The sequence below is a fragment of the Marmota monax genome, unplaced genomic scaffold (genome assembly GCF_021218885.2).
Source record: "Marmota monax isolate L192 unplaced genomic scaffold, Marmota_monax_Labrador192_F-V1.1 WCK01_AAM20220418_F8-fsc00100, whole genome shotgun sequence".
NCBI classification, from domain to species: domain Eukaryota; kingdom Metazoa; phylum Chordata; class Mammalia; order Rodentia; family Sciuridae; genus Marmota; species Marmota monax.
Window position 1 is genome coordinate 6,212,437 of NW_026693872.1, and position 13,351 is coordinate 6,225,787.

The 13,351-nt window shown below is 44.8% G+C and overlaps 1 protein-coding gene across 1 annotated transcript; it reads right to left on the reverse strand.

Moving 5' to 3' along the window:
• Positions 1 to 310: 310 nt before the first annotated feature.
• Eif2b5 (eukaryotic translation initiation factor 2B subunit epsilon) lies at positions 311 to 8,763 on the reverse strand. The gene is made up of 16 exons (XM_046462605.2): positions 8,544 to 8,763; positions 7,401 to 7,525; positions 6,160 to 6,345; positions 5,890 to 6,067; positions 5,720 to 5,800; positions 5,378 to 5,455; positions 4,799 to 5,111; positions 3,746 to 3,891; positions 3,386 to 3,527; positions 3,179 to 3,280; positions 2,893 to 3,000; positions 2,649 to 2,739; positions 2,240 to 2,363; positions 1,378 to 1,503; positions 904 to 1,014; positions 311 to 750 (listed from the first exon to the last, which is right to left on the reverse strand). The coding sequence occupies exons 1-16, from the start codon at positions 8,733 to 8,735 to the stop codon at positions 691 to 693; spliced, it is 2,163 nt and encodes a 720-aa protein (XP_046318561.1). The 5' UTR covers positions 8,736 to 8,763; the 3' UTR covers positions 311 to 690.
• Between the last annotated feature and the right edge of the window lie 4,588 nt (positions 8,764 to 13,351).

The following is a 13,351-nucleotide window of genomic DNA, read 5'->3' on the forward strand; positions in this document are numbered from 1 at the left end:
TGATATGACTAGTACTGGGTCAAATGGAAAAGACATGTGAGAGGGACTGGCAAGAGGTAATGGGCTTTACATATATGCCTGGCTTAATATGGACCAGAACTGGTAAGAAAATCAGCTCAGGCACACCACTCCAGAACCACAGAATGGTCCACATAAGCTGCATAAGCTCAGTCCTCTACTACCCAAGAGCCAAGGGAATGGTTAATTAGTAAGACATAGTACCACCTAGTGGCCACAATACCCCTCTTCTCCCTTCCCCCAGGTGTAGGGAAAGGCTGATCATGTAAATCAATGGCTGATTGGTCAGATCTGGAGAGAAAACAAATACACCTTTCTTTTTTAATATTAACAAATACAAGCAGCAGAAAGGAGCAGCTGCTCTCTGCTGTTCCCTGAGGGAAAGCCAGAGCAAAAAGCTGTTCCTCTGGCCTTCCTCCAACTGTAGGGCCTGCCTAGCTCCTCCCAAGGCAGAGACTTTGTTTCAGCCCAACTTCCCTCATTCCAACTCTCCAATCAGGATGAGAGGCACATGGTTGCTGGCGATGGGAAGAATACTGTAGTTCAGCCTCTGCTCCTTTAATTCTCAGCCTGGAGTAGGTCCTCTCATCCTTCTGCAGGTAGCTCCTCACTTGTCCTGATCCAGGAGTCAGGAGGGCAATCAATCATACCACAAGAGTGGGCAGTGTAACTTCAGTCATCTTCAGATGACTCTTCTTCTGCCTCTTTCAGCCACTGGATGAACCTCTGCAGCTGTAAGGAAGCAGAAGGAAGAGTTACTGGGGGACAGCCAAGTGCCCTCTCACTTCTCTTGGTGGATAAACAGCTCCTAACAGCCAGAGTCTCTGGACACTAAGGCCAAAGACCTAGGAACCACCTTGGCCAGAGGAGGGAAGACTGACTCACCTGCTGATTCCTGCGCAACTGTCGGCCCTTGTCAGTTACGTCCTTTTTGCTGAACCAGGTCAGGATTGTTTCCTCAGCCAGGATCTCCAGCTGGTAGAAAGCCATCAGTACCTGCGGAAGGCCAGCAAAAGGGATCTCAGGGGCTTTGCAGGGTCCAGCATGATAAAGTGGGTAACAGAGGGAGAGGAGGCATAATCTTAACAGCTCTACCTTCTACACACTGAGCAGCCTCTAAACAAATAAGAGTTGAACTGTTCGCTCTGATGCTGGGGCAGGATAAGTTCTGAAACTATTGTTGGACAGTGCTCTGCACATTCCCAGGTTAACCCCCCAATAGTTGCCTTACTAGAATTAGCCTGTCGTTAAGCAGTACTGATGTAGCAATGAGCTGGATACTAGGGACAAAGTCCATGTTGGTCACCAAGGTCTCTTTCAAAGCAGATAGAGAAGCATGGAGCTCTAGGTGGTATTCACCTTGGCCATGGAAGTACCAAGAGCTTCATGCTCTAGGAAGAAGTCTTCGATGGCTGCCAACACTTCCAAATGGTCAGCTGCGCGCTTTATGTAGTTCCTAAAAACAGGGCTCCAAGCCTTGAGCAGCTATGAAAGAAAGAAAGGAAATACAATATATTTTTGAGAATGCACCTATACTTTAAAAGCAATGACAATCAATATTGATACATGTTTTTTTTAATGACACAAAAAGGCAAGAGGAAAATGATAGAGGTCCTGTGGAAGCATGTCAGAGGGACTTGGGAGTTGTTGGCAGCCAGAGGGAAAAGAACAGATTTCCCAGGAAAAGTGAAAGGGGGTCAGATGCTAAAGGCTGCCTCAAAATACCTATTCCCAGCCTACAGGTTGATCTTGTTCTGGCTAAATAATTTTCACAGTCTGAAAGTTCAAGTCTATTATTATTATTATTTTGATCATTGGTTTTCATTCATTTGTTTTCGGAGATGGGGTTTTGCTATGTTGCCCAGGCTTGCCGCAAACTCTTGGGTTCAAATGATCCTCCTGCCTCAGCTTCCTAAGTACCTGGGAGTTCAGATACACACCAGTATGCTGGCTTCCAGGTCTATTTCTGAGTATCCTTTTGGGGACCTATTAGGATCTGAGTCCTCGAGTCTCAAAGGCCAGCATTAAACCCAATCTGATTACTTTGGACAGCCAAAGCTGCTCAAGAACCCAACCAGTTTCCAAAGGCAAGGAAAAAGAAAGGAGCCAGAAGTAGCATGTACCCCACAAGACCATCTACTCTTGACTTCCTTTAAAGTCAAGCACAGTGAGGATGAGTGCCTCCACCTAATCCCTATACCCAGCCCCAAGCTTTGCTCACAGGAAGCAGCAGGGCACAGTAGCGGTTTGGGTCAAGCGGGGTATCCATCTGCTGCAGGGGGAGCTCCAGGACCACATGGCTCAACACCTCCATTACCTCCTTCAGGCTTATGTTGTAGGCATACCTGTGGGGAGACTGGTGTGACAACAGGGCCTTCACTGGCCCTTTCAGCATGCTGCAGGACAGCAAACTAGAGGACAGAAAGTCAGAACATGGAAGGGGAAGGTTTTGGGAGAGGAGGTCATAATGAAGCTAAAACTTAATGCTTTCCTTGCTCCAAATACTACCATCCTTCTCCACTTGGGACAGTGAGAGAAAAGGTTCCTATTTGGGAAAGAAACACTTCGGAGAAGCTCTACCTGCCCTGAATTTCCCAGGGTATAAAAGAAAAGGGATGGGCTCCTCTTACTTGAGAGAGTTGATCTCCAGGACTAGATTGTCACAAGAAATGTTCTCTTCTTTGCCTCGCTGTAATGTTCCCAGGACTTCATTCTGGAACACTAAAAAAGAAAAAGTTCACAGGCCAACATTATTCCAGATGCTTTGCTTTAAGTCTCCTACTCTTGATTTTATACTAAATTGTTTCTGGGAGGAACGAGCCTTAAGCTAGCTGATGTAGGTAAAGAATAGCCTCTGCTCCCCTGGTCACTCACCTTTGATGTCATCCAGCTGAGGGGAGCCTGCCCGACTGTCCAGCTCCTCAGAATCCATACTTCGCTCACTTTCAGTTTCACTCTCTTCGTCTATGTTGATCTTGAGCCCTTAGAACACAGAAAGGGTGGAAAAAAAGAAAAATAAGAAAAGAGCCATTGTCAGAGAGCAATATATCTCTCCTATCAGCATGAAAAGAGGAATGAAAAGTAATCTGACTCTGAAGTAGTCATTCTCCTTCAAAATATTGACTTAGAAGCAGGAAGGCAGGTGTAAGGCCTTGTTTACCCCACAGATTCTTCCTTAGTTCCTCCTCTTCCTCCACATCCATGTCTGCAGCTTTCCAGAGGTAGCCCTGGCCTGCAACTCCTACTTCTGCTGGATTGTAACCTGAAAAAGGCATTGATGTTTAGAGAAGGCCCAACAGAAGTATCATCCCTCCCAAAGGAACAGTGGCTTTTCTACAGGGCAGAGAGGTACACAGATGCCCCACACCTTTCAGCTTCACTTTCTCCTTTTCTTGGTCAGCCCCGGAATCATCACTGAACTGGCCATCATCCTCATCTTCTTCTGCATCTGGAGGGTGCAAAGAGATCACCGAGCCCTCAGGTAGCGTGATATCTGGACCCACTACCACCTAGGGGAGAAGAAAGGAATAGGTAGCACAGATCCATCAGTGTGTTAGGAGGGACCTTTTTATTTTTATTTTATTTTCTAGACTAAGTGGAAAGTAAATGAAACCAGTGGATTTAAACTCTCAATTCAGGTTGAATTTTGGTAGAAAAAAGGTTTCTTTTGGCTTGGTATGACTACCACTCAATTTAGGGCTTGTGAACAGTATGGAGCAGATCTCACCTGGGAAGTGAGGACACAACGTGGCTTCAGAATAACTCGTTCCTTGACCTCAGCTTTGTCACAGAGCAGAGACTGATGTATCTGTGCTCCATCAGCTACTCGAACACCCCGCCATAGGTAGGCCTGGTCCAACACCACGTTATCACCTGACTCAGGATAGAAAGGACTCCTGGTTACTCAGGGCTTCACCTCTAGGCCAGAGCCTTTCATGGAGGACAAGGCTTACTGACACTAGCCCAGTTCCCACATAGTTCTAATGTCTCATACCAACGAAGCAGAAATATCCAGTCACTCTCTAGGCTCAACCCTGAGAACAGAACATTGCTCTGCCTGACCATTCTCTACCAAGTTCACAACTACTAAAGACTATATACAGGGCTTAAGAACTGGGAAACCTTCCAGATTTCTGGGAACAAACTCAAGACTTTTATTAGAATCATATCCATCTCTACAAATAGAATCAAATTAGTCTGCCTCCTCTTTACATTTAGAATTTGAATCTTACTTTGTTCTTTAAAGGGGCAGTATCATTAGAAGCATCACTTTCCTACAGCCACAATGAGTTACCAAGAGGCTAACCAGTTAATTATGAGAGGGTAAAAAGAACTCTGGGTTTACAACCAGAATACCCAGAATTCAAGCATAGTGCTGCCTCTTATTAGCTATGACCTTGGGCAAGACAACTTCTTAGAGCCTGTTTATAAATTAGGATAAATAATACCTACCTCAAGGTTTTTGTGAGGATTGAATAAGCTCAGATATATAAATAGTAATACACTAAATAGAGGTTATTAGTGCATGTTAATTATCCACTTGGTCCTGAATGTGACTATAGGGTGCTCTGGAATGTGAAGAGTCATCCAATAATAGGCTCACAGGTTACAGTTTAAAGTATCAGTTGTCAAATCCTCATTCCTTTTTTTCTTAAGCTAGCCTCTCTAGTCCCTTGTTCCCAAGGACTAAAACCCATGGGTCCATCCTTGCTTCTGAAAACACAAGGTCCCCAGGTTCCTATTCCTAGGATGGTTGGTTTGATTCCCCACCTGTGCTCACCAATGTGGCAGTCGGGGCCAATGACACTGTTGGTGATAGAGCAATTGCTGCCAATGACAGTGCCAGAACCCAGAAGCACATTTTCCTCCAGGATGCTGCCATGGCCCAGGCTGACCTCAGGCCCTCGGTAGATGTTGTGTCGGGAATGAGTGCAGCTGTGTGTGGTGCTGTCAGTGAAGTTGGCTTCTGGAGTAAGAGGGTAGACCCATCGCCGGATGACATCAGCACAGACAGCTGAGTACATGTGTAGGTTAGAGACCCGGGCACCATATTCTCTAGTTGTTACGTGCATGTGGATCTGGTTCCCTAGGATCTAAATGGGAAGGAAGTTGAGGTCAGCTAAGCAAGCAAGACAGGAAGAACATCCCCAAGTATAATATCTTCCTAAATATCCTCAGTTCCCCCTTCCTCTCTGTAACAGCCAAACAGCCCGAGAGTTTTATTTGTGGTCTGTTTTCCCCAGCTTCCCAGCTATTTTCCTTGCTCCTAAGCCTCAATAAAACACAAAAGTTACCAAAGTGGGATAAAATCCAAGCTCTTTCCTACCCTCCTAAAGAGGCTTTGGAAGACTTTTCTCACCTCTTCATTCACTAACAGGCCTCGCACAAAATCATCTCGAGTTTGGTAGTCAAAATTGTCTGTGAAGAGTTGAGCCACCTGAAGAGGAAGCAGGGCGGGCTAAGGTTAGGTGCTATTCTCTGGAAGCAAATACCAGCCACCAGAGACCTATCAAACCTATTTTGGACATGGACCAGAATGCCAAAGAGGCTCTCAATACACTGGGGAGAAGATGACATCATCTTTTGGCTTTACAACAGATAAGAAAAAGAGAGAGAAAAAATATCCCCTATCCTTCTGAGGAGACAAAAGACCCTCAGAATTCTACTCTTCAAATGTGTAACTCTGGCTCTGACAGCTCACCTGAGGAGAGCAGATGCTGATATGACAATCCAGTAAATCATATCGAATCTCTACTCCATCTCCACTGCCCTGGAACAGGCTCTGAGGGGAGAAGTGATATGACCTTTAACCTGTTTCTCCTGCTGAAGCCAGTCACTTTCCCATCTTGGGGACCCCAGATACCCACACACCAGAGGAAATGAAAAACGCCGGAGGCCCTGGGTCTTCTGGAAATGCAGAATTCGGTTTGTGGCACTATCCACAGCCACCACCACATTGTCCTCATGGCAACGAGTCGGGTGGCTAGGAGAAGATTCCTTGAAGATCATTGTCATCACAGATACATTTTTTTCTAGCTTCCGCCTCAACCTATAAAGGATAGGAGGGAGAGAGCTGCAAAAGAGCAATCCTAGAGTTCTGTTGTCCCCTAACCCTTGTCCCTGCCACCTTCCCTTCCTGACCTATGTTCCTCCAGGGCTCTGGTAATATTGATGTTTGAGATGACATCTCCATACACCAGAAGAAAGTCAGAGCGCACCAAGGCCTTGGCATCAACATCACGCAGGACATCTCCCAATGATCGATATAGTTCTGATGTAATTATTCGAACCACATTGAGGGATGTGGGGCGGCACCACTTGGATTTCCTACAGGGAAGCGAACGAGTAAATCAACCATAAACATCACATGGACCTTCCCAACCCCTTCCTCAATTAAACATTCACCCTCATTCTCTCTGGCTTTTTTGGGTTTCTGCCAGCGTCCTCAACTTCAAAGAGATTTATGTACTGTAATTAATGCTTTCAGCATCCTGTGCCACCAGTTTTATTTTATGGGTTAGAGAAACGTGGTTATTTCTTCTCTATACCTTGAACCCTATCCCCAAACATAGATTTGAACTTAAAATCCTATTGAAACCTAGGGTATAAAAGTCCTATGAAAACATACTTGTCACGTCACTTTTACTCTTCGAAGTCCATACAAAATTTAGGAACTGTCTGATGGTGACCATGCTAATGCCCTTTATTTGCTAAGCTTCCATAAATTCTGAGAGCCACTCTTTTCCAAGAAGATTTCAAGTAGCTGAGATTACAGGTGTCTGTCACCACACCCAGTTCAATGAACATAGTAAGGGCTTATTATATGCCTGGCACTAAGCTAGGCAGTAGGGATACAAAGATGAAGGAGAACTCATTCTTGTCTTTGAGGATCAGAACAGATGATATATGGACACTCAGTGGAAAACAAAGATTCTATTTTAATAATTTACATACTACAGCCATTAAAAAAAAAAAAAAATCCACTGAGACCAAATTTTGTAAGTGAGATTCGGAGAAACCCAAGCCCAAGTGTCATTCATTTTTTTTCTTTCTTTATGAGATGAGGATCTCACTATATTGCCCAGGATGCCTTCAACTCCTGGGCTCAAGCAATCCTCCTGTCTCAGCCTCCTGAGTAGCTGGAACTAGGGGAACTCGTTGGCCCAAGTGTTATTCTTATTTTTGTCACAGGAACCTCAAAATGGACAGACACAGAGCTTAGCTGCTCACCTCATGATAAGTAAAGAAAATGACCTTAGACCTTACAATAGGATCTAAAAAGACACTTTTTTTAACCCCTTCGTTTCCCCTTACTTATATCCATCCTGAAAAAAACTGGATAGAAATGGTGAAGCATAGAAAGCAAAATTACAGGGCCTTACAGTAAATGTTCTTTGATTTGAGCAGCCTTCCAGCAGCAAAAGACAAAGGTTTCCTGTACACCTGTGGCAGTCAGGAATTCCAGAGTGTAGTCAATTAATGCCACATTAGCCATGGGCAAGAGGACCTGCAGGGCAGGATATGAAAAATATTTGAAGTCTTTTGTTATGGGCCCTTTAGGTACCCCATAACAATAATTTTCACTCCTCTACCAGTGTTCCCAAACACTGTAGTTTTGCCTTATCTTTCCAGTTCAAGAATAAACAGGTTCCCACCTTTGATGTTCATAGCATGCTCTAAGCTTCAAAATCTGAGTTGTTGCAATTTGGACATGGTAAGCATGGAATCTATTTGCTTAGTGTCAGATAGAGAGCTGCTGGGTCTTTTGGCAAAGGACAATACTGGAAATCAATCACATCACCAGAACTCTAACCACTGCTAAGGTCTTCTTCCCCATAAAATTTTATTGAGTCCTAAGAGTCATGGGCTAGCCACCCCCATCATTTGTTACAAATGAACAACCATTAATCTTTTGCGGGGTAGTTAGGGAAGATTTCCCCAAAACTCAGTGCAGTTCCTTCTTAACCTGATGATCCCAGGACTAGCTCAGTCCAATTTCTCATTGTCTCGAGAATTCAAGGACTGATGATAACTAACCCCTACAATAATTCTGTCCTCCTTTTGACAGATGGAGGTTGTCATTAAAAGCTGGAAGGTAAAAAATACACTAACCCGAGATCCTGCCTGCTCTTTCTTAGGCACACCATCGCCTTTTTGGAGGCAAAGGAAGGTACTATCCCTTTTGTATTACTGCAAAGTTAAAAGGCAAAGCAGCCTCCACCTTGGGCCACTGCATCGCTGTGTGCAGGCTTTCCTCAAACAATGTTTCTATATTTATTCCTCGTCATTCCTCCCAAACCTGGGAGGACCGCCCTGAGTGCCCTACATCTGCCAGTCACTCACTTGGTCAGGCAGTCACCGAGCTTTAGACATCTGCCTTCCTCTAAACAGATCAACCCAATTTTTAGGAAAATTGGGAAGAACACAAGACCTTCCAGGGCATGCTTCAATAGCCAGTCGAAAGGTTAACTTGCTCCAGCCCCATCACCTCCAGGTCCGCTGGCTGCTCACGTGCCGGCGCTTACCCGAGGCTGGTCCTTGGAGATAGGGAAGAAGCGGCGATCGAAGCTATCGGCCACCAGAACCGCTTGTAGGGGCGGCGGCGGTTCTTCCTCGGTCGCTCTGGCTCCCCCGCCGCCGCCTCCCGGCCCGCCGCAGCCGCGCTTGTTAGCTCGACCGGCAGGAGCACCGGGGGCCGCCACCACTGCGGCCGCCATGTTCTTCCTTCACAGCCAACACTTCCGCAGGGAAGGTGACACCACACGCAGTAGGGGACAAAAAGGATCCGCACTGGAAACGCGAAGGACTAACGAAGAGTGGGAGGAGACGCAGAGGGAGGAGTGCGCATGCGTCTGATGTAAGCACCCTTGGGAGGTCTGAAGCTGGGGGCGTGACGTCCAGAGCCGCCGTCTGGGGCTGTGGGAAAGCTGCCGGGTGGGATCGCGCAGACGTCAGACTCTGTCTGCAGGTGTCGTAGGCCTTTGTTCGTGCGCGTGCTAGCTGGAGTTCTTGCAGCGCGATGGGACTTGTGGTCGCCACGAAGGAGCCAGACCCACGTGGAATTTGTAGTGGTCCAGCAGTTTCCCTGCCCGAGCATGTTAAAAATTGTAGTCCTCTCCGGGCGTGGTGGCGCCCGCCTGTAATCCCAGCGACTGAGGCAGGAGGATCGCAAGTTCTAAGCCAGCCTCGCAATGTAGCGAGAACCTGTCTCAAAAATAAAAGGGACTGGTTGGGGATGTAGCTTAGTGGTAAGGCGCCCTGGGTTCAATCATGTGGGTTTGTGTGTGTAATGCAAGTTATTCTAGTCGCCTAATGGGACGTTGGGCAGCTGAAACCGAGTCCGACTTTCCCCACCCCTGGCAGGAAACTCACGGTGTAGGAGGGAGGGTGGTTAGTCTTACACACCCTGATTGTGGGCCAGGTGTGGTGCAAGTGTTAGCTCATTTACAATTAATGTAATATAAAATGTCTCTTCAAGACGTCTTGTTCTTTGGTTCAACAAACATTCTTTCGTCGGACGCCTTGACACACGCCAGTAATACCAGAGGCTGAGGCAGGAGGATCGCAAATTCAAAGTCAGTTTTAGCAACTTAGCGAGATCCTGTCTCAAAAGGAAAAAATAAAAAGGGACTGGTAGCTATGGCTCAGTGGTTAAGCGCTCTTGGGTTCAATCCCTGGAAACAAACAAAAACTTGCTTGCTTTTTTTTTTCCCCCCAGTGCTGGAAGTCCAATCCAGGACAACAAACATTTCTCAAACTCTTAGACTGGCTAGTAAGTGGAAGAACTGGTTCTGGAACTCAATGAGTCTGACTTCATAGTTACATGATCTTTTTGACAAGTTATGTGGGGTTAACAAAGACTACCTTCCTTCATTCATTCAACCCATCAGACTACTCTCTGGCTGAAGCAGAGCGAAAACAGGGGTGGATGCAAGAACACCAGTAGGTTGAAGCAACAAGCTTCCCAGGCGCCATGCTGAAGGACAGCTGCACGTTTTAGGGAAAGAAGAGGTGGCTGTAGCGAGTAAATGAAGCGCGCTGTTGGGGAAGCCGGGGAGGCAAGGTCAGCAGCCTAGGTGTCATTTCGCAGCAAAGAATTTTCCAGCAAGACACCGCCTGTCCTTTCTGCATGGACACTGCCGGAAATCCACAGCTTATAAACTTCTACTAGGTTTCTGTACAAGTTACTCCCTCCCACCTCCTCTTTGCGCTTGTGGTTTGACTGAGATTTATTTCCATGTTGCCATTCCGACTTGACTCTCAGTATTCAGGTGCCCTCCTGTGGGACCCAGGAGTCTGTCATTTCTTCCATTGTTAATGAATGAAAACCATTTGATTTTGGAAAATTTTGCCTGGAGACAGAAAAGTAGATGGCAATTCAGTAAAAGTTTTCAATTAAATGAAATGTACGTTGTAAAGAACTGTTGGGCTGCCCTACAAATTCACAGGCAGCATAAGAGAGAAAAATTAAATAGGATTAGTGATTTGAGTGTTTGTAGGGACATGCTGACACAAAGATGCGGGTGGGTGTTCACGGGGATGGAAAGTAGATCCAATGGTGGACGTTTTAAATGGCTTCCACGATTTTGGAAAGTTGTGAGTCCCCTGCTAAGACATGAGTGGGAGCAGTAAATAATTCAGGCCTTAGGAATCAGCTAGATGGATTTCAATTTAAAAGATGAGTCTGGAGGAGGCTCACTCTCAACCTGTATTAATTTTTTGTTTCAAAACTTACTTGAAAGGTATGGAAGACTGCCTCAGTCTGGCTGGGCACAATCAGGAGCCACTTGTCAAAAGAAACTAACTTTATTTTTAGAACCACACACGCCAAACAAAACAGCCTCTCAGGAAAAACCCTCAGAGCCTCAACTGCCACCACCAGCTTTCCACAAGCCTCTCTCTCCCACACAAGCTTCTCTCCACCTCCCACCATCCTCCTGCTCTTGAGGCCGATTGGCTGGGTCACGTGGGCGGAGCCAAAAAAGTCCCCCAATGAGCAGCTCCGTGGTCTGAAAGGGCAGGGAAACAGCCCAATGAGCATGACCGCAGAGGAGCCAATCAGCTAGATGTTGCTGGGGCCGCTGTGAGCCAATCATCAGCCGGCAGCTGGAAGTTTGCTGGGGCCCCTTCGGCTGTGGCTCTCAACATCTCCCCCTCTCTGTTTAAACAACAAGTATGTGGCTTAGGGACCGTGCCTGCCTTAGGTTGTCCAATAGTACATATGGTCCTTTGGTACCATTGCAATTGGATCTTATCTGTCACTGACTACCGGTCCAGTATACAGCCACACCTGTGGAGAGGTCTTTGTAGGGGGGGGGGGTGGGTGAGGTTCTTTGCCTCACCTCTGTTGGCCCCCAAATTTTAGCTGGACAATCATGACAAGCAGAAGGGAGGAAGATACACCAGGCCAATTGACGGCTCCTTTTGGAAAAATTGTACCACCAATGACATCATCAGCAAAAATACCCCAACACTACCGCAAGTCGCTGCACCAACAGATAGTTCACAATGCATACAGGTGAGTTCACAATGTGTCCAGGCAAGTTCTGCAAGCAGTTCAGTGATGGCTATTGTAGAAGCTGTAGATTGGTTTTATCTTTGACTTCACCAGCACTGGGATGAAGATAGGAATTCTGGCAATAATGGCTAAAGAAAAAATTATGTAACATTCCAGAAGGCACTAAAAGAAAACAATTTTCTTAACAATTTACATTATCTTTAAGAGAATTATTAAATATAATGAAAAGGAAAGGTGAAAGTAAACAAACAGATCTGTTAACCTTCTCTTTTGTTTACATATTAAAACAATCCTCAACAGTTGTTTACCCAATTTAAATTAAACCATATAAATCACATGAAAAAAAAATATTTGGATCCATTTTATCATGAGCGCTCATCATATATGATATATGGACATACATACATTCAAACATATAACATAAAACACAAGTGTGCACACATAATATAATACATACAACACATAACATTATAGTAAAGGCCTTATAACTTTTTACAGGTGAAATCTCCATTGCAATGTTTAAAAATTCTATAGTCAAAAAATAGAACTGATCAGCAAAACATTAACCTAGGTCTGTATGAGCTCAAAAAACAAAATAGAACTTCATGATATGGCAAAGGGCAATAATAAAATAGATATTGAAAAAAGCATCCTGGTTCTGTTGCAGATGTAAGAATAGCCAAACTGGAGTTTTGGATATCAGTTGTTATGGATTTGAGCCAAATTATCTTCTTTTTGGTCTGTAGAAATCGCTTTAGTTAATCTTTCTGGAATCCAAATCGGCTGCTGTTCTCCCTGTGGAAACACATAAACAGACCCCCGACTCCAGACAATCACTGGGTCAGGACCTTGGTTAATCTCTCTGGAATCCAAATCGGCTGCTGTTCTCCCTGTGGAAACTTACTTGAAAGGTATGGAAGACCACACATACATAATCATAAACAAATTATAGAAAGAAGTAAAAATCCCTTCCCTTCTCTCACCTTACCCCAACCCCAGGAGTTATAGCCATACCAGAGGGGCCCAGCTTCCCATGATTCAAATTGTGATTTTGTGTTTGTTTGTTTGTTTGTACTGAAGAGTAAGCTCAGAGGCAATTTACCACTGTGCCACAGCCCCAGTCCTTTTTTAAAAAATTATCATTTTTTGTTTTGAGACTGGGTCTTTTTAGTTGCTGAGGGCCCTGCTAAATTGCTGAGGCTGAACTTGAACTTGCGATCCTCCTGCCTCAGCCTCCTGAGCTGCTGGTATTATAGGTAGGTGCACAGCCAAGAGCCTGGCTTGGTTTGTGAATTTTAAATCTAGGATGGTGCACAAGTGATGTGCATTCAGCAGAACCTATACTTTGAATTTTGAATTTTGATATCTTCCCAGGCTTTCAAAATGTGTTTTATTCTCTAACAATTCTGGGTAGTGGTAGGGAGCTGCCCCTGGCAGTCAGCCACTACATCACAAAGATAAACAATTGATACTCTATAGTTCTCTGTTGTCGGTGCTTTTGGGATACAGATATTAAATAAATTACATGAGATTTTTCATTACTTTTATTATAAAATAATCTATTGGACGATTTTACCCAACTGTAGACTAATGGAGCATGTTTAAGGTAAACTAGGGTAATCTATGATATTCCCTAAGTTAGGTATATTAAGTGGATTTTTTACTTACTATGTTATTAATTTATGATGGATTTATCAGGATGTAACCCCATTTTAGGTTGAGGAACATCTGTATTAATAACTTGGTAGATATTTTTTTTTCATTTCCCTAAGGTTATATATATATATATATATATATATATATATATATATATAT

Coding starts and splice junctions, on each gene's coding strand:
- Eif2b5 (XM_046462605.2), bottom strand. CDS start 8,735: ATGGCGGCCGCAGTGGTGGCGGCCCCCGGTGCTCCTGCCGGTCGAGCT. Junction 1,015..1,377: donor TTGGTACTTCCATGGCCAAG/GTGAATACCACC, acceptor GGCCTTCCGCAG/GTACTGATGGCTTTCTACCA. Junction 751..903: donor AGTTGCGCAGGAATCAGCAG/GTGAGTCAGTCT, acceptor GCTTCCTTACAG/CTGCAGAGGTTCATCCAGTG.